We start from the raw sequence: 22936 nt of genomic DNA, 5'->3' as shown, positions 1-22936 counted from the left end.
TATTTTATTCTACTATTTAAAAATAATTTAATATTTAATAAGAATAATTTAAAACATATATTTATATGACAGGCTACATAAGGTTATAAGGGTGATACATCTTGCTTACAAACACCTTTTGTAATCCTGTCTTAAAAATATATTTTCTATTTATTTTTTATAACATTTTTGAGCTTTGGCTTATTATGTTAAATAAATTTAAATATAAATATTGCAATAAATTATTATTTTATTAGTAGAAATCGTATTATATCAAAGTTGTTTATTAAAATCTATTTGTACCAATCTATTTAAATATTTTATCATTCTTTATTAACATTTTTAATTAAAACATTTATATCCTATCATTGAAAAGCTTTAGCAATGTTGAACATTTTATTTTATTTTTTAAACATTCACATTTTACATTTTTTTTACTGATCTATGTATTTTCATGTGGTTCAAAAAAAAAAAATTGCACAATTTGGTGTTGGTCAATGCCTATTAAACCGGTTAGTATTTCTGTTAGTATATGTCATAACAATTATTTTAGTATAAACATATTATTATGTATTTGGTATATATTTTAGATTCCGATCAAAACGATGAATGTATTGATTTTACAATTATGTATTTTTTCTGTGTATGTACAAGAAAAGTAGTTTATAAAATGTTTTAATTTTCAACTTTATGGGTGGTTTTTGGTAGCAAATTGGATATAATTGGTATTACATTCAAAATAAAATTGGAAAATTCATAGTAGATCTTGTCTTTTGGTTAGTTAAGCATCAGGACATTAAAAGACATTAAGAAAAACGAGGATTCTTACTCAAAACCAGAATCAATCTTTTTTTGTACTGATTAATCAAAAATAAATTACCGTAGTTAATTTTTAACAAATTTTTTAATGACCATTTAACCTTCAAGATAACATTTTCAAAATATATTGACTCTTTTAGTCTCTTTTTGGCTTATTTATAGAAATTTGTTTAACTAAAAATTTTTTTTGGTTTTCTCCTTATAAATACTTATTGATAAACAATTTTTTGCTTGGTCGAAAAGTTTGGATATTCAGCACAAAGTTTCTCATAACTATTCATACACCATTTGTCCATTTAACTTTTTAAGTATTTAGGTATGTTACCATAATATGTCTATCGTCTATAATACATATACTCTATATCAGCGGTTCCCAACCAATGGCCCGCCAGCAGCTTGGTACTGGGCTGTGAACCATATAATATTATTATATTATTATAGCTGCCGTATGTATGTATATATATGTATATGTGCTTACGTATATAAGTAGGTCTCAGAGATTTTTTTTAGAAAATTGGTGGTCCGCACAACTAAAAAGGTTAGGAACCGCTGCTCTATATTATTATATGTTCACAGACAATGACATTTTCTAATGCAATATTTTCTACAAAAATAATTTAAACTACAGTATTACTGATAGTAAAATAAATAAATTTGATAACAATTATTATATAAATATACCTGATTACTTAATAATATGGGCTGACTGATCGTCTTCGCTCAGTATCGTTTTTCGTATTCAATGACTACATCATTTAATTCAAATTTAGGAGCATGTCAGTGCACTGTTTGTTTTATCTTTCTAACCCATGTTCTATACATGAACAAAATAAATTGTTTCTGTTTATAAGTTATCTTAAACTTTAAAGTAAAATCACCTATAACGAAAATTATCGAGGATAATATTTTGAGTGTATGCTATAACGATTTGTTTAAATACTGTCCCATAACAATGTTTTATCATTTAAATTTACAAAATTTCTTTTTTCTTTTTTTTGTCAAATAACAATACAACTTAATAATTTAAACCCAATATGTCAAAGCCTCAATTATATTAGCCTGTATAATTTTTGTAATTAGTGATCCTTCCCTAAAATCGCAAAAAAATGATTTCACTCGAATGGGTTTGACCTATGTTGCGCTTAGGTCTGAGAGAGAAAACAAATTACTATTGACTTCCTCTTAACATATGCATTATAGTAACCCACTCGACACCTACCTACTGTCCAGCCTTCAGCAGAGCGGTACTCTCTTGCCAACTTTTTTTAATTTTCACTTACGCTACACAACGGTCATCTGGAAGTATCGCACTTCTGATAACGATCACCTCTAAATAACTGTCATTATTTTCGATTCCTTCAATAATCATTAGGTAGGTATATGGAAGTGCATTAGGTACTTTATCTATAAGTCAAGTAATTTAATTTGTTTATGAATCTTGACTCAGATTTATTGAACAACATATTAACTACTATTAGTATTTAAATCATGGGCGTTGACTCTGTTAGGGAGGGGGAAGTTGATATTTTTAAGATTCTGAGTCATGAATGTATTAAGATTACAATGATGTTTTGTTTTTTTTCGTGTCTATCACTTTTTGAGGAAACCAAAGTCCAAAATGCATTGATTTTCTACTTAAACATCTTTTCTGGTATAAGAAAGTGAATAAAGTTGGTGGAAACTTTGAGGGTGTAAAAATGAAAAATCCGCAGTAAATTTTAAAAGCGTCAAGAATACAAAAAATTTAAGCAAAATGATTTTTATTTTTACGCAAGAACAGTTTTTGAAAAAAATTATTTTGTTCTTAAAACTTCTTGACTCTAAAAAAATAACCTTTATATTAGCATTTTCTATTCGCCATACAATTTTAAAAATATCTTATAACTATTTATAGACATATATGAAATATTAAATCTTGGATAAAAAAAATCTGATCAAATCAGTGGTGTAGCAGTCGGTAGTGTTCTACATATTGAATGAGGAATCGGAGGATGTGGCACTTAGGACCAAAACTCTTAGCGGAGCTAATAATTATTTTTTGATGGTTAGTAAGTATAGTAACTCTGAGTTCAGTACTGAACATTGAAATTGCATAGGCGATAGCGTGCAAGTTCGTGTGCCAGGTGCAGTCAAATGCGAGAAAAAAATGTTAGTTCTCTTTTTTCCGAATTCAGCAATAGGAACTCCATCATCACATTTGAAAGATGCTCGCTGATCCAGCATTGAGAGGTTTATCTTATATTAAAAATTAAAGTCAATTTAAAATGTTAGTTTTTCTAGACTTTTAAACATCTTAGCTTTAAACTTATCGATTTCAATTTGTCTTTTTTAACTTTTAACTGGAGGCAATTTATTTGAATTATCTTAACTTGTTACAGTTAGTTATTTTCATTAACTTGCCAAATCTTGATATTTTTTGAATCCATGCGCAACGCCATTTGTTTCTAAGCAATGTTAAAAATACTTCATTAGTACCCGTGATATGATCGTTTTGAAAGTGATGTTTCACTGTTCATCGCAAACATAATCTACATTGTAGTTATTACTTATTAGTTATATAACACCGCACTCCGCAAGTCAACTTTTAACAAAACCGTTCTAGTAACCTACTCCCGTCAGTCGCCCATTATCATAAACGAAGTACCTACACCTATATGTTATTTGTTTGACGATCTTGTCTTTTATTATATTTTTAAAACGTGCCTATTATCAACTTTCGTACCAATCGTACTCATTTTTTACTTAGGTGCAACTCACTCGTGAAACGTACCGTTCGTGTATCTAGAAAAATAGACTCTTAACGGCTAACATAGAAAATCGTGATTTACGGACTAACAAAAATATTGATTTGTTCTAAGTTCTTTAGCCCAAATACATTTACATATAATTACCAAGTGTCGAAACTAATGGCCCTCGGGTTACAATGTAATCGATTTTAACGTTAAAAAAATGTATAATTTAATGCAATACAAGTTTCAAACGTATATAAAAATAAAATATGATATTTTATAACTGTCAGTTTTTCCATTACTTTAGTCTTGCCATCAAATGACAGATAATTATACGCTGTCAGAATAGGTATGATGTGCATCATATAATAACACAAAAAAATCAGAGTAGGTACGGGTTTTTTTTTCATAATATATTGTATATACTATTATTTACATGCGGTAATAACAGATGAATCCTCGCCGTAAGTAAAAGTATGTTTCCGTACTTGACCCAGGGTCAATGAAAAATATATAAGAATACATAAAGCGCTTAATTTGTGTCTTAAAAAATATATTTGTGAAATAGGCACAACTGCAAAAATGATATACTTGTGTAGGTATAGTTGCAAATAGCATAATACGCTTATAACATGTATTTTGTTATATTTGATTTGTTCAATCGCTCGAGTAATTTATTAAACAGTTAAAAATTAAAACATAAATTAACATACAATGAAAACCACACTGCAAGCAACGTGGTGGTTGCAGTTAAATTGTGTTATAAAATTATAAATAAGTAGTTATTAGTTTATAGAGTTAGTAATAGTTAGTTTACTAATATATGTATATTAAGTATGTATAGTCAATACGTATTATTATTTTTATTTCTAGTCGTAACATACTAACACATACGATGTACCTACCATTATGTTTATCATTTAGGTACATGTGCATCATTTTTTTAACATATTATTAGTCATATTATGGTAATATTATATGGCCAGTAAAAAAATTATTTAAATTGTAAAATAATCGCTAGCTATAATTTATCAATATAAGTGCCACCTATTAAACAGCCGTACAGGTAAATTTGTTCATGAAACATTGAAACATACTACTAATGCATCTTTATAATTCTCTGCTAGGTAATAGTTTAAACTCGGATTGGTTTGAGCTATTATATTATTGAACTTTTATATTGATTCAAAACGAAACGGTAAATATAGTGATTTTAAAATGTTCAGTTTCACTCGGTATTCTAATCACAAGTTAACTATTACTGTGTATTTTTTTTCGATTGAAAATGTCCAAAGTATAATGTTTTTAAATTTTTAAACAAAATATTTTCGACGAAATCACATTTTGACATTTTGAATATACGCCGTAATATTAATCTTCATAATAAAGTGATCAATTGTGAAACATTAAAACGTTTTCATAATGTCCTCTTAATTCTCATATTCTCCTAATTTTTTCTTAAGTACCTATAGCCATACTACTCTTCAAAAAAGTCAAAGTCATAATATAATAAATGTATTGTCTCATAACCGTAATGTGTTATTTGATAGGTATATACTTTCGTACCTATATACATTATACATGAAATAACAATCAAAACATTTTAAGTTCCATGGTCTATGCTCTAATCCATTATATAATTGTCATTAAACTTCCATCACTTAAATAAATTTTATACCTAATAATTATATCGGTTCTGTATAAAACCATTGTCATTGATGTGTTTTCTTGCAAATCATTTTTTCATATTGTTTTTCTCCTAGTCGATCTTGTTTATTTCTTTGTATACAATTAAAGGTACGTAGGTACCCTTTACGAGAAGCGTAACCATTAATATATGGTCCATATAAATTGCATATTTTTAGATTCTGAACATATCGAATTTAGGCGAAGTATGCGCATTAATATACCAATATGGCAATATTAATATATTATTAACTATATTACATTATGTTTATACGAAAGTTTCTGGTGTCAAATGTTATCCAGCTAGTACTTTGTAGCCTTGCAGGTGGTTCAAAATTAGAAATAGATCTCAAAAGAGCCATTGGGAAGTGGCCAAGTGGGGTGCGTGGGGTCGTGACGCCGTTCACTTATGTATAGTTTGTGATGTTATATTAAGTGTAGTTCAACAGTCAACACAGGCCAATAGGGTAAAAATGACTAATGTGACCCACTTTTATAATTTGTTTTATAGGTGGGTACATCCATACTACTAGACAAGAACATGCTGTGTAATTACAGCATTACGAGCGACTTAAGCAACATCTCTCAATGCATACCTAGGCTGTCTTTACGAAAAAATGCAGTAATCCATAATTCTATGTATATTACCAAGCTACCCCGCGCATTGCGAGTAATCGAGTAATCAAAAAGTGCCCTTAATGTTGTTAAGCTTTCCATACGCGCTCATTGTTTGTCTGCGGTAAGATAAGGTCCTGTGGGCACATCAAACCTTCGGATATTTTTTTTTTAAAGTCTGCTAATATGATATTTGAATGGACAATTTTTATGACTCACCCCCCCCCCCTCCCCTCAACAATAGATTTTCGTGGTGCCGGCTATGAATCCCAGTATACTATCTGTACTTTTCATAATAATTGCATGGAAAACTAAAATGAAACCGTGTGAAAACAGGAATATTTAAGTGACAGTGGCAACAACTGAAGTTTTCGACAAATGTGATTAAATTCTTTTTTGTAATTTAGTGAGAAATTATTGTAGGGGACAATATAATGTTGTTTGCCAATTATTGATAATAGCATTGCCTTAAGAATGCATTTTCTATATATGATTTAATTTTCAAAATATTTTGGCTCTTTTTGAGTTATTTATTGTTTTCAGTTATTTTGGTGTATTAACTTATTAAAAAAAATATGCATCATTGAAAGGGAGGCTTGAAATTGTTAACCAATACAATATTGCATGGTGTATTAGTATTTTCTATGTACACACTACACAGTGGCATTTTCAGAATAACAAGACTAATTTCCTATTAACCTTTTTGATATTTGGAAGCAATACTATATACTAAAATATCTAATGAATAAAAATCCAGGGTTAAGGAACAAACGAATATTATACGAATGACCAAATCCAAATTAAATAATTACCTGTTTAAATTAATTATTATTAGAATAACATTATATTTTTATAAATAATGATTAATAATAGGTACCTCGCAATTAATAATGAATTGCATTAGTCACCTATATAGGTATTCAAATTTAGATAGATAACATTTAGAAAAATATCAATCTGTTTTGTTAATGATTGCTCTGGTGCCGCAATAATAAGTTAAACATTCTAAATAATAGTAAATAACAATAAGCTGTATGTAATTTTTCATCAAATAAAATTAATACTTACAATAATAATGTAGCAGTAGGTATAATAATAAGCATTTATAACATTTACGAACAACGAACACTATCTTTGATTAACGGTGTTACGTGCGTCGTTTTCCAAACTATATCGCGCCTTCTAGGTATATTATAATTAGTCAGTTCAAGCTGACAATTTTATCGGCGTACGTAATATAGATAATATGCTTTATAATGGGACCTATTGTTATTAATTATTATTTAATATCAACAATGTAAAAATGTAATATACCTACTACAGTATTGATTGTAATTTGTAACCATTAGTTTATTGGTGACAATTGTTCGTATTCTACCATTGTATAAAATAGTCGTAAATGGTCTGACTATTGCAGTAGTGCCATTAAACGCGTACCTTATATCATATTTATTTTTTATTCAATGATTCGTTTTACTTTTTGGGTTATTGTGGAATTAATTTATTGTACCTAATCTAATGTATGATCCAAAAAAAAAAATTCTTATACATACCTAATAATATATTGTATTTTTTTAACAGTACGTTTTTAAATTAAATACCTATTTTTTAAATTATGTAATTTACACTCGAATAATAATTTTAACACCCCTCTCGTCTCCTCCGCTCAAAATATTTTTTCCGTATAAGTATGAGTATGTTTTAATTACACCGATTTATCATTGTATACTCATATATGTAACACACTCATTTCAGTGAGCTACTCTGTAATAACGGGGGTACAATTCAATCATAAAATACAGGTATACAGCACACCGAGTTCCCAGGCTTTTATTTTTTGTTTTGGATCTATATATACTTTTGTCTTTTATATATATTATGAATAAACGTTGTAATTACGTATTACATTAACATCGAAAAAATTAATTTATTACCAGATAGTTGATACGAATACTCAACATATACCTCTGCAAAAAGCAGCAAAATTTGGCGATTTGCGTCTATGCTGTATGTAGATTATAGGTAGTAGGATTGGTTCCAAAAAATAATTGTTGTGATTTCTCAGCGATTTTCTTGATAATATCTGTTATTTTGAGCAATGTTTAGCAATGTAGGCAGATCCATTTTTTTTGGTTAGTTTAGATTAGGGTTACGTTAGTAATAACTAATAGTCTTTGAAACTTGAAATGTTGTTATTTAAATTTTTTTCTTAAAAGACATCAATGGCATCAAAAATGTTTTGATTTTCAAAGTATTATCAAAAAAAAAGTTGTCGTATTAAAAATCTTTTAAAAGTTAAAATCAAAAAACAAACATGTGGGAAAGTCGATTTTACTTGGACTTGACGAACAATTCAAATAAGTTTTTAACATTTTTTAGGTTTGAAAATAGAACACATTTCAAAAATAATATTAAATTCAATAATATTGCTCAATCCTCATGTATATTAGACTAAGACTGAAAATCACCGCTTCCAATACGTAAAAAACTTGAGTAAATCGATCATATAACTAATTATATACTCCATATGAAACTTATACACTAAATATACTTCAGTTGAATTGATAAAAACCTGACCTCTGTCCTGACAAAACAGATTCATCATGACAGATCATATGCGCGAATAATGTAGGAATCTGGAATTGCTTGTATAACAAAATAAACTTTATAAATTAGCACCTAATAACTACCTACATTATATTTAACGCTTAATACTTGAAGATCCTAGGTTAATGTATAGTGTTGGACGTAAATACGTAACACAAAATGTGCCGAGTTCATAATTTCCACCGCATTAAAGTCTTTTGTGTACCATTACCGTAACATGGATTATGAAATCTATATATTCACGGAATCACACCTTTAGCGTATATGGTATTTAACTAAAGTTTATTTTTCAACTTTTCACCCAGACACTTGTAAAAACAAGATTAGTACTAAGTAATTACAAGGGTTTGATATTTTTATCATAAACAATAATTGCAGTTCGATTGGAATCAAAACGTTTTCAAATTTATTCATGCAGATGTCTATGTTTAGTTAATATATTACCTAAGGCTAAAAAAACAGTGCGTTGTGAGAGTCAGAAGATTCGAACAAATAAAATGAAACTAACCGATTTAGCTATATATTAGAGCGACACACTCCTACAATATGAGGCAAATCAACTAAAATATATTAATATTAAGTATAATTTTCAAATTGTTTTTTCTATTCTGTAGAAGCTCTTTAATATTTTGTTCTTATAATAATATTTTGAACATAATTTTTACTACCAAGTATGCTGTCGTACCTGTACAGTATACTGATTAGGAATTAGAAATATAATAACCATACAAATTGTTTTTTTTTTTGTTCAATGTACATATCGCTTTATTGGACTTTAATTAAAGTTTTTACAAATTTCGGGTTTGGAATCATATCATTACACGTTGAGACATTAAAGGCATTATTATTTGTTGAATTGTGGTGGTTCTAGTTTGGCTTGGGCCACTTGTTGGGCTACTGCTCGTTGAATGGCCGGATGGACTCCAGGTCCAGTTGGCTGGTATCCATTTTCATCAGCTACGTATGCAACTTCAATTGGAACTCCTGAAATAATTTTAAATTTATCATTATACCCACATTAGACGGTAAGTATACAATTAAAATATATTTAAAAACATATTTAAGTGCGTTTATTATAAAGTCGAATGCTTATAAAATATATATATGTGCCTTATAGGAGTTATGTGCTGTACGCAAGCGTATTTCAAGCGAAAAAAATATGACGATTGATTTGTCGAAAGCTTATATAATTGTGCAATTATATAATATATTGTACGTCTAATACGTATAATATATACCTATTGTACCCGATAATTGTACCCGATTGTCGACGATGATGATGGCTAAAGTATAATAACTTTGCCGATAATATAATATCATTACACAAACTCAAATGTAGATACACAATAGATAGTAATGTAATATAGGTACCTATATATATATAATGTTTTAGTGTTATGCTCTCGCCATCTCTATTGTCGAACCGCTCGCGTTTATGTGAGTAATTTATTGTGTAAAATATCGTTCGCGGTACATATAGGTAGTATGTTTACAATAATACGACCATCATCGTATTATTTTTATATTACCGCGGCGATATGTAGTCGAAAAGAGAAGTAAAAGCGACGAACATACGAATAATTGTTATATTTCGAGACTACCACCGAATCAATCGCTGTCGATACACTAATATCATTATGTCGTCGTCCATCGACTGCACCCGAGTCGTATCGTACTCGTATAGACCGACTGTTGAACATAGTATTGCATATAGATCATGGTCCACTGACTCCGGTGGGCTGCACTCGCCCTCGTCCGCGAGGAGAGTAGATGGAATAAAAATTAAACGTAGCTTATAATATTATATATACGAGTCATCCGTCGTCATTGTTTATGACGCTACGAGTCGTCTATACGACGTAGTATTAATTATTACGTGCAGTTTACAGGTACCTTCTGGAGTTATCGCTGAGTATGATCCTTGGACGGCCATCACTGGCGGGTATCCTTGTACGGCCGGATATCTCAGACCACCCGATTCCTGTCTCTGGGTTCCGTCGGCGGACTGGTAACTGTATACGCCACGCACCCGAAGATACATAAAATATTATTATAACTCAATGTAACACGGTATATATGGTTATGAGGGGAGTACATTTAGCATACCGAGGTATAATGTTATTAGGTTAGGTCGAAAACACGCTAAAACCACGACTCACCTGAAAGTGTAACTACCCTCCGGGGAGAGATCGAACGATTGCTGTAAGATCGGCACGAATTGTCCGTTGTACGCGGGGTTTTGACCGTTGTAGTACCGCTGAGCGAACTGTGGCGGCACCACGCCGTTGAACTGTTGCGGGTACGCGCCGTTGAACTGTTGCGGGTATACGCCGTTGAACTGTGGTGGGTACGCTCCGTTCGGTCTGAAGCCGTTGAAATAAGGCGATGGCTGCGGCAACAACGACGGTGGTGAAGTCGAAACGATCGGCACCGGTGCTGGTTGCACCGTCTGCGAAGAGCAGCCCGCCACCATGAGCAGAGCAGTTATTCCGGTGAAACGCATTACCTGTCAGACGGGAAAACAAGAAAAACGTAAACATAATATTTTTGAAAAAACGCGTTTTAGATATGTACGACAGTCGCATAACATTGTGTTTTTGCATTATATCCCGTCTGGTGCGCAACAGGTGCGGAGCCGCGACAAAGACGTCGAACATGTTGCAAAAAATACAAACTCCGCGGCGACCGCGGGTAGTCAACTCACCACTTTAGAGACAGACATGATTTTTGCAGGTGGAACTGAGAAACTTTGTAACAATTGTCTACGACGACGGTTGTTATATTATGTTGATATATAATATATGATGATGGTGTCTGTCGGATGAGTTCGTCGGATCAATACTGATTTTTAGATGGCCGAAACGGTCGCTTATAAACATTTTATGGCCACGACAATCTCTCCCTTTTTGCCTACTCCGTAAATCGCGGCATAACCCTGCACACTTGTTATTGAGCAACATCAATATACCACCGAGCCACGATGTTTTGAGACGTATAAAATCATACCCATCACCGTCACTGTGGGTATACAGATATTATGTACCAGTTATGGGTACGTATTAATTTTATTAATTGTTTTAACTGTAGGAAGAAGACGTGAAAGAGGTGGTTCGCAAAACAACTTGCAGTTAAATCCATAAGACACCATCATTATAATGTCATATACACTACTGCACATAGCGTATATAATATATATAAATATAGTATATACAATATACATGTTTATTATATATATATATTATGTGTAATTCGTGTATATATATAAGTACTCATACTACTACAAAACGTACGTTACAGAGTTGTTTTGACTTACGGGCATATATAATAATAAAGGTCGTAGCAGTGATGATGCTTTAATGCATATTACACATAATATATATTTTTAATTTTAATTTTTTTCATTAATATGTATTATATACCAACTAAACCAATCCGTGTATGAGTTTAATATATAGGTATAAGTATCTGTTAACCCGTTCGTGAATTATTCAATCAAAAGTGTAAAGACAACTGCAGTGTTATGCATGTATGTACCTACGTGATATTATACATATTATATTGCTTAAACATATTCGAAAATTCGTGCAAAACAAAAACTATTTACTCACGTTTTCGAAACGGATAATTATTATGGTTTTGAAGTAACACATATAATAATAATACGAGAGAGTTCATTAAATAATTCATAAGTATAAAAATATAGTAATTACTAAATTACATATCTAAATATAATTCTGATGGGTATAATGGATATTTGGTGTTTGAGTTGCAGTACCATGTAGTTTTTTTTAAAGTAAATAACTATTTTCATTTTAACTTCTATAATAGTAGGTACCTGCCTACCCTGCAAGAGTATAAGTCATACGTATACCTACCTATATATTTTTGTTTATAAAATATTAAGCAACATTTGAAATTTGTATGTGTTTGAACATTATGATAATTGATTTTTGAAAATGTTTACTATCTATAATTTATAAGTTTAGATAGTAATATAATGTATTAATATAACACGTTATAAATTGAAAAAGTTTTTTTTTTTTTAGATTTTGAGTGAGCAATGAATGTATTAATTTTACAATAATGTGTGTTTTTTCATTTTTTGTGTCTATTTACTCGATAATAGTAGTCGAAAGAATGCTTTGATTTTCAATTTCAGTATATTTTCCTATAGAAAAATTAATCTAGTTGATGCATTCGGAAGGTCTAGATTTAAAATTCCCTGTAGTTTTTAAAAGCGGCGGGGAAAAAAAAGCATTTTTACGCAAAACCTATTTTGGTTTTTGATGTAATTCTAAAAAAAATTACCTTAGATACATGAAATTTTCGGTGAATGTTTAAATCATTTTCTATACACCACGAGATCTACAAAATATGTTGACTCTTGTTGAGCTATTTATAGATAAATTCATTTTTCGATTATTATTGGTTTTTTTAAATTAATGTCGATAGAAAAATGTTTACTCGGTCAAAATTAATAATGTAATACAAGGTTTCTCATAAGTTGTTTTTAGAGGAAATTAAAAAAAAATTGATATTAAGCCCACAGTAATTTTTTATGAGTGTATGAAGTTCAAATTTTGACAAAGTTCGTATAAATTATGAAAATTTGGAAAATTATTGTGATTTAGATATTCATAAAAAATGTTCTCTTTAGATCTAAAATTAGAAAACTTAATATAAGATTTCTCATAAGTTCGTCTACCTTTAAAAAAAAAAAAGTCAACCGGAAAGTCAAATTAAATTGTTACAACATTGGATATTCACTCCGTCATTCGATTTCTCATGGACCGATTTTCTTATTTTCTTGTAATTCAAAAATTAATTAAAATATAAACCTACTTTAAATTAACAGTATATGTTTATTATATCATTTTCCATACTTGATAACATTTTCAAAATATTTTAACTAGGTCTTACCTGTTTACAAACATTTTAAATTTTCATTTTTTTTTCTTTCAATAAAATTGTAGTCGTTCGGTCAAAAAGCTTGAAAACTTAATACAAGGCTCCTCACACATTGTTACAATATCAGTTTAAAAATATTAAAAATACATGTGCAAAAATTTTATAAGCATTTAAGTTCAAGTTTTGATAAAATTTATCAAACTGAAAATGTACAAATTAGTTTGTAGTTAAAAATGTTAAAAATGTGAAGGATTGAAAATGTAAAACAATTTCCCGCACAAAAAGTTCATTCTGTAACCAAAATATTCAAAATGTATACAGACGCAAGTTTTTTATAGCTATATTATATTCAAATTTGGACGAAATCAGTGCTGTAGTAAAGCGTATACGGCGATATACGCCGTATACTTCTAATCATTACGAATAAACATCTTATACCTTTTGGTTATGGTCGTATGCTCTCTGTTGTAGCAAAATCACAAAATATAATGTACAATTATATTTTCATTTTTGGTTGACATAGAAAAAACATAGAAATATATTTATGTATACAATACACATATCCGGACCACAAGACGACAATTTACGATAGATTAGTAGATTAGATAATGAAATATCGAGAAATGAAATAGCATTAGAGCTTATTTTAATTTGTACACAATATACACCTATTATACCTATATTGTATATGTTACTAATTTACTATTTGTACCCACTATACCTACTTTAATATTAGGTTAGACAATGCACTTGAGGATATTACACATATATCTAATCAATCCATTTAGTATATATTCTGCTTTTTTTACGACTACAGCACTGGACGAAATTATACATATTATTAAAAAATAACCAAGAATTACGATTTAAGTAATTTTATTGTAAATTGAAAATTATATTATTCGTGGATACTTGAAACTATTCTAAAGTATATTTTTATATACAATTAATATGGTAATATGCAAATAATATTAATTCAACCTACCGGCCACCTGGCTATAGTAGTTATAATAACAATATAAATATAATATACATATATAAAATATCCTAGCCCCTAGGCCAACAACCATCTCCGCTAAGAATCATTTTTAGTGTACAATGATATCATTGAATTCTAATTTAACATCATCCATTACAGTGACCCACTTATAAACCTACTGTACAGCAGAGCATCACCCACTTACCCGCTTTTTCTTAATTGATCTTTAACTTCAGGGACAGTTAGCTTTATACATTATATTTTATTTATTTGTGGTAACAATTCGATAACAATAGTGTACGGGGGTCTTTGAAACTTATAATAATTATTTGTGTTTGTTTCTCTTAAATATAATTCTCCATTTCGATGCTCCCTTAAATTGTTTTTGTTTAAACTGTTGGAATGTTAAAATATCCTGTGCGACCTCTGCCGAAATCGAATCACACAAAGTTTAAAATACCCAATAAGTGTACAAGGTATATCTATGTATAGGTTTCATGCACAAGTGTACAATACACGTAATGCAGATAAATTAACGGCAATTAAAAATGCAGACATTATATTTTATGTTAAACGATTAAAATAATGGTATCTAAATAAAATATAATGTACTATAAGGTTAACACTTATAAGTATAATTATATTAGCGTGTTCGAAAAATTAAGATTTGCTCATCACGTCAACTGTCGACATATAAGATACCTATGAATATAGATATTATTGCCTATTAAATATTACCTATATTATTATACAACATATCGATTAACAAGCAACTTAGCAACTTCGAAGGCGCTATTCGACTATTTTATATTATTTATATGATTGTTTAATTATTTTCCAGTATAGTTCGTGCATTATTACGGACTATCGGCAACAACATAATATTATGATAATAATATATACGCTGAGATCATTGAATCTCCTGTATTCCTACAATAGTTTTGGTAGTTTGGTAGTTTGGTACTCACCGTATACACAGGTGTAATATGTTTAATTCGCATAAAATCATATATTGCCAAAAATTACCTAAAATTACATGAACTAATGCATAGAAAATATTTATGATTATGACATTGGCGCTATACACGTACCTATATTGTAAGAGATAATAAATCTGTGGCTAGATTATTGTAATTAGTGGGCCTTTAATAGGTACCTACCTATATAAAAGCGGGATTTATTAGTGATTATTACATCTCGACGCTTATTATAATTATACATTGTTCGTCCTGCAGAGCGTAGGTCCTCAGACATCCCGACTTAGAAGACTTAAAACACATAAATTTATAACCACGTAAGTATTCTATTATTGCGTGTATATATATATATGAATATAATAGATCATGATGTAGTGTTTTTATGTATTTTTTTATTTGTTGATAACTTTAAACGCATTAAGGTTGAATACAGTAAGTCCGCTATAGTGTATACAGGGTGATTCATTGAGCCCGCAACTACCGCAGGAATTACTTCAATTGGACTTAAATGATTTTGATGAAATTATTTGATGAAATTATTGTGATATGTGCTATATGCGTTGCAGGTATATACATTATAGCACCATTCTTTCTGTGGTGGTATCGCTACTATATGAAGAGTTCTCCTATGTAGGTAATAGGTACCTATACATAATTACTTTTTCTATGACAAATTGTTCATCTCAAAATCACGAGAATCTACAGTCATTCGTGATTATAAATACTTCTTTACACTAAGTATCTGCCGTCCTATTTAAAATCAATGGTATTATGTTGTACCAATATGGTCGAAAAACAGAGCCATTAAATCAATTAAGTTTTTTTTAATTTTTTTTTTTTTTTTGTAGGGGGGAGCATTACACCTTTCAAAATAACCCAGCGGAGCACTACACCCTCAAAAATTTAGACTCCAGGCAAACTTTCAAATGAATAAATATATAATTGAATAAACAAAAATAAAACAATATAATTTAAGTAAATAAACACAATGTCTACATAATATGCCATATAGTTAAATGTGTACCTATAGTAGCTTGAGGTACCGTCTGGCCATCATAGAATACTGGTATTATGAAAATGTATTAAATAGTTTTCAAGGTTTTTATGGTTTAAAACATGATTTATATCAATATACCTACCTTGATATCAGTATCCAGTGAGTTACTACCTGCAGGACTTGATTATTTTACCCACATTTGGAACAAAAGTCTAAGTATCATCGGAAAATATTTTAAGTGTAAGAAAATAATATACAATTATTATACATAACCTATACTACCTATGGTGTTTTTTTACTGGAAAATCGTATTTTATGGTATCTTAAATTTTTTAGGGGCAATGAGTGGATGAAATGGTTGAAATATATCCACTCGAAAGCCTCCCTAACAATTATTATGATATTTCATTATTTATATCTTATAAAGAAAATTTTTTATGGATTTCTAACACAAAATAATTTGCTAATTTTCGTGATTTTTACAAATTTTGTTATAAAAAATTATTTCGGATTCACGCTTAATTTTTTTTTTAATTTCCGCCAACAACAACTTACAAGGAACCTTGTATTACATTTTCAACTTTGACCGAGGCAATTCTTATCGACCGTTTTCCTTAATTTGTTGTTCGTTTTTCCAGTCGCTTTTGAAAACTAATGGGAATGCAGTATGCACCAACTCCTACCAGAAAAGTTGTTGTTGAAGAAAATTGAAGCACTTTTACTGCCCCAAACCACGATGACACGCACACAAAAAAAAAACACACGTCATATTGTAACATTAATAAATTCATCGCTCCGCTCAGAATCTAAAATAGACACATAATGTTAATTTTAGACTCTTAGTGTTAGGTTTTTTTGTTTTTAATAATTGTAAGAGCATATTTATTATTTAAGCAGCATTTTTGCATATTATTAGAACATAATATACAATATACATGGTAAATTGTTAGGCCTTAAATGGGTGTATTTTTCAATGTTTTTTTTAACCTCGAAGTCTCTTGCTCTAATAATAACATATTTACATATATTATTTCTACTCTCTAAACTTTGAATATATGAATTTGAAAAGTCTCGTTAAACTCTATTTGAATTGATTGTGTTGTTTAATAATTAATGTAAGTAGGTGTTATAAGCCAATAACTTACCTACATGTATAATAATTAAAATTGTTCAAAAAATTATTCAGTTAGCAAACCTAAAATTTAAACAAAATTATATATTTTTACCATATTTCGGATTATACATTAATTCATTTATTTTGTTTATTCTATCTTTATTATATATTCGAATATACAATGTAACCCTAAACCCATGATAATAATCTGCTCGATCAAGTGATACAATATCTAATAGGTATTTGTGATGGTTGTAAAGAAACTAAAAATTCTAAAAAAAAACAAAAACTTAAAAGTTTAAAGTAATGTTAGTATGTTACTTAACTTACTTCAGACTTTTACTCAAATCGAGTGACGATTACGTATCGTTGAGTCAAATTTTAATTGCCATAAATTATGTTTGGCGCATGTATGCAAATAATAGTAAGAATAATTGACAGAAATAAACATCGAAGTTTGTAGATTACAGTCTACAGGTAACATTATACGTAATGATTCTTCTTTTTCCATTTAGACACGGTTTATGACTCACGAGGATATGCGTTAGGTACACGTATATCGTCTACTTATATGTACCTATATATCACACAATGCCTAATGTGTATATTGTGCTGCCACTTGTCAAATCAATGTTAAACAGTATATAACATCAAATTTTCTCAGTTTTGAATCGCAGTGACCATGGGAGTAATATTCTCGATGATGTTTTTTTATTCGTTATTTATAGCATATAATATGTAATAATGTATACAAACATCAAATATTATTTAATGTGTTTATATAGTTAATACCTTATACCTACTATGAAGATCAGGTGTGTTATTGACATTTGATTTTTATCCATTTTATGCTGGCGTTATAGCTTAATATAATGTATGCAAATCAAATTGTTTTTTTTTCAAAGAAATGTATACAAGGTACAAAACCACATTTGACCGAATTATTACATGTGCAGGTCATAGGTGTACCTATACTAACTTCAAAGTAGAGTTGAATAAAATTGAAAAAAAAGAGCTACCTTCTAAAAACCAATTATCGTTTTTTTTCGTTCTACAGTTCTATTTCAGATGTATATGGAAAAATGATTAATTTACGAGTTTACAACCGGTTCCACGACTCTGATCTGGTGCTACCGCGCCTGTCAAGCATCATCTGCAGTATTACTAGTATTAGGTACCATCATCATCGCCTGGCGGCAAACACAATTCACGAATATTGTGAAACAAATAAAGTTAACAGTTGTAATTCGGACATCTCAAAAAAAAAAATGAATTACAACATCGGATTCGAATTACCTACACTAAATACCTACTTTAGATGTTTGACTTTTACGATCAAACCTGAGAAATGCGAATTGTTATTTTATTCAGATTTCTGCTACCTGTCGATATCGAAATTTATGTCTATAATTATTATGTAATATTTAGGAACATTTTATGAGTTTCAAATGTTTTTAGATGTATATACATTGACTGCAATACTATGTCTAATGATTGTTCAAGTAATTGAGAGCTATCAAATTCAAAGTTTACCTTTGGCATATACATAATTTTTTATAGCCATGTATAGCTATGTATAAGTATAAGTATTTTCAGCATTAATAACACCTATTTAACGTGTATGGATAGCCGATAGGTAGTGTAGGAAACTTGAAAATAGGTATCATTTATCTTGGTTCATGAGTGTATAGAGTTGTTTTTAATTTTGTATACCTTTTGTATAGCGTAGTATTACGGCATTGACATCACGACTTTTATAAACGTATAACTAATATAGGTACGTTTTTTTTACTTACACACAGGTGCCTACAACGTTTTGTCATGACGTTACTCTTTTTCGAGATAATCTTTGGTGATTTGGTACCGTAATTGTATTTAGAAATACATAATAATAGGTTTTATATATCTGCAATGCAACGCGACAAATGTAATAATAACGACCAAATGTAATCGCGACATCCATAACACCAAAAAAGTAGATAATCTAGCGCGTTTTATATAGGTACATAAATGATGTACAAGTATAACCTGTGGGATTATATAACTATATGTCTAGCTATATACTAAGACACTGACAAACGCGGTGTGGTGACGTTCGCAATAGTCCTCAGAAATATGCATTATAGAATATACATTTATGTTCTTATTTTGTAGGAGTTTACCCTATAGAATAAAAAATATGCAAAACAATCGATTAAAAAAATCTTATTTTTTATATGTTAACATAAAATTAAATTTTGTATTTTTAATTATGTTTAATTATTTTTGTAGTTATTTCAGCATATTGTAATTTCAATCTGAAAAATGTATATCTAAATTAATATAAATTAAACCAAATGAAAATAAATTACGTGCACTCAGATCACGATAAACACGACCAATATTATGTATGATTCATGAAATCCTGCTCAATAACAGATTACTTGTCCCGATAAGTCTCAAATAAGATAAGAAAACGACTTCATCAAATTACACTGCAGACAATAAATATAACTATAAATACTTTATTTTAATTAAAATAAGTAAAATATAACATATTATGCATTTAAAACCCGAATATATATATGCAATAAAAAATCGTAAAGTACAGAAATATGTAGTACAAATCAAAAAATTACAAAATATGCAAAAATATGCAAAATAAAACTTTCTATTACGGATTTAGTGTCTATAATTCAAACTTGTAACTTACCTAGCTATTTTTTTGACTGTTTAGAAAAAACATTCAAATACATATAAATCCGGGGCCTAGTCATAAGCGAACTTGTGGGAGGGCCAAGAGTCAGCCTCCCATATCATATGTGAATAGCTGTAGCCCATTTGCGCCCTGAGGGTTATGGACATTGGACATATAAGCCCGAAATAAAAAAACTTAACACCCTGAATTATAGCCCAGATGAGCCCATTTTGCATGCAACGTTGCCGTCAGTTATTTTTAAGATGGTTTGAAAAAGTAAAATTGTACGTAAAATCAAAATTAATAATCATTAAAAGTAATCATTTTAAAAATAATGATAAATACTACACTGCAGTATACATATTACATATCTAAGTATTATTATTATTATATTGCATTAAATTATAAATTTCAAATAGTTAAATTTTTACGTAAAATCAAAATAATGAATAAATATAATTACAATACTACACATATTACATATATATCTAAATTTTTAATACACATTAGTCAATAATACAAAAATTAAATAAGTTTAAACTTGCTTCAGTTTCCGGATCATGGGTATGACTGTCTTTAATTTCGGTTAACTTCGTTTTTGAATTATTGGTTTTGACATATACACTGCAGGTTTCTTTTACACAACACCAACTTATATCTCCAGAAAGAAGGTTTCTACTCAAGTGATATTTAAAATAACGAAACACTGAACAAAGTTTTAGAATAGCTGCATGGGAAACGATCAAATATTATTTTAGATTTTATAGTTACACGCCAATATACTCAATAAATGTCAACGTGGCACGATTTTCACCTGATCTGAATCGGGCGCATTGCGCATATGGGCTATGATTTGGGCCGCAAATGGGCTTCGATCAATGGGTTCGGGCCCAAATGGGTTGCGCCGATGTGAATGATTCTGAATCAGCATTTTGTCACACGATATTTTATCTATATGTAGGTACCTATATAGACTACAGTGATTATCATAACAATCCTCTAACTTTATAGTCTTAAGGAATCTTACTGATATAACTTTTCTTGAAAACCGTCTAGTATAGGTAGTTATTGAGTTTAATAACTTCCAATAAACTGCAAGTTGCAACATCCATTTTTAACTGTATAACCCGAATTCGTTTAAAAGGATTTAAATCGTTCAAATTTAATAAATAATTCATTGTCGCATGTATCATAATAAATAAGTCTATTCGATTAAAATATGAAATATAGCGCTATATATAGGTATATATTGGATTTAGTGAACCGCAGTTCACGGGCAAATCGGCATCGATGTACCTAGATTTGTGGAATACGTAATTCGACTGAAATGGGCCATATTCGCATGTGGCGGATTAAATAGTACGCACGATTTAAATCGGACGTAGTTGAGTTACAGTAAGAGTAAGAACAGTTTGACATTTCCACTAAATCGGTAAAATATGTTTTTTGAGTATATAAGCTAATAAGCTATAAACCATATATACATTAAACTCCCATAAATATATCTGTGTTTGTTTTCAGTATAATTTCTTTATTCGAGGCAATACCTAAAAACCCGACGATTTAATGTGTATATGCTTTTATACGTTATACCTCATCTGCCCCAGTAACCAATGGCAATCATTTATAAATAAAAATAAATGTATGATTTCCGCTTTAAATAAAAAAATAGTCCTCGTGGGAGCACCTCTTTGAAATTCAAATTTTGGAAAATCCTTTTCTAAATGTTCCCCAACATGGCGGTACGGATCGAAGGTACAATGAAAATATCAAGTCCCCACCTATCATTGGCTCCACGTCGATCAACCAGTCAGTCCAAAAAACACTTAAAATTTTTACCGAATTTTCCTATTTTCTGGAAACTTTTCTTTTTTTCTCTCCGTAAAAATCTTACTTGGACTATTGAAAAAATTTAAACAAAACGAGCCAAAATGGTCCAGCCGTTCTCAAATGATGAGATTATCTGCAAAAAATTGCATTTAATTTGTATCTATATACACCTAGGTATATATGTATATGATATAAATTCTTTAGTTTTGGGCCCTATTATAATGCAAAAAATGTATGCACGCATTTACCTGCAGGATGCAGGTGCTAAAAAATTATAACAGTAACTTTAAATATTGATATGTTTTCACAGTTGTGGATACTGTACTTCTGTGTGTAGCGATGAATGCAATGATTTTAGTATTTTACTATAAATTTTAAAATTTTAAAATGTTGATATTACTATCAAAATAATTGTTTGGTAACCTTGGTTACAGACAATTTAGACAGTCTTCGATTTATTTTAGTTTATTTTCTATAATTGTTGATAAAAAATTATTCATTCGATGTAACCGCTTAAACGCCCAATACAAGGTTCCTATATTATACAGCTATTTAAAAATATTAAAGATATACATAGACACGATTTATTTTTTACAAGCACCCATTTAAAGTTGCAAAAATTAATTCAACCTACTTATCAATGTACTAATAGATTGCTACAATATTAATAATATAATAGGACACATCGTTTCCACTCAGAATCGTTTTTCGTTTACAATGATAGGTATTATTGAATTAAAATTTAACTCATACATTTTAGTGATCCACTCCACACCTACTGAACAACAAAGCTTCACCCACTTGCCCACCTTTTTTTATGTGTACCTATAATGTCTCATATAAAATATGATTTAGTAAAAACATATTTTTTCCTCCACATAATATATTACCTATGTATTCCTAGTATTGCATGAGTTGAAAATCATTAGACAATTCTTCTAGAAAATTAAATATTTAAATTTAAGTATCATATTATATTATTATTTTTAAAGTTGTCTTTTGTAAAAATTGTTTGAAAT

At 29.6% G+C, this 22936-nt stretch overlaps 1 protein-coding gene across 1 annotated transcript; it reads right to left on the bottom strand.

Moving 5' to 3' along the window:
- Positions 1-9170: 9170 nt before the first annotated feature.
- Positions 9171-11288, bottom strand: LOC111041497 (endocuticle structural glycoprotein SgAbd-9-like). The gene is made up of 4 exons (XM_022325770.1): positions 11140-11288; positions 10595-10941; positions 10329-10447; positions 9171-9419 (listed from the first exon to the last, which is right to left on the bottom strand). Exons 1-4 carry the CDS (start codon positions 11155-11157, stop codon positions 9280-9282), a joined length of 624 nt encoding a protein of 207 aa, XP_022181462.1. The 5' UTR covers positions 11158-11288; the 3' UTR covers positions 9171-9279.
- Positions 11289-22936: the final 11648 nt, after the last annotated feature.

Source organism: Myzus persicae, unplaced genomic scaffold, assembly GCF_001856785.1.
Source record: "Myzus persicae strain clone G006 unplaced genomic scaffold, MPER_G0061.0, whole genome shotgun sequence".
Lineage (NCBI taxonomy): Eukaryota > Metazoa > Arthropoda > Insecta > Hemiptera > Aphididae > Myzus > Myzus persicae.
This window is presented reverse-complemented; position numbering and strand designations above follow the sequence as displayed.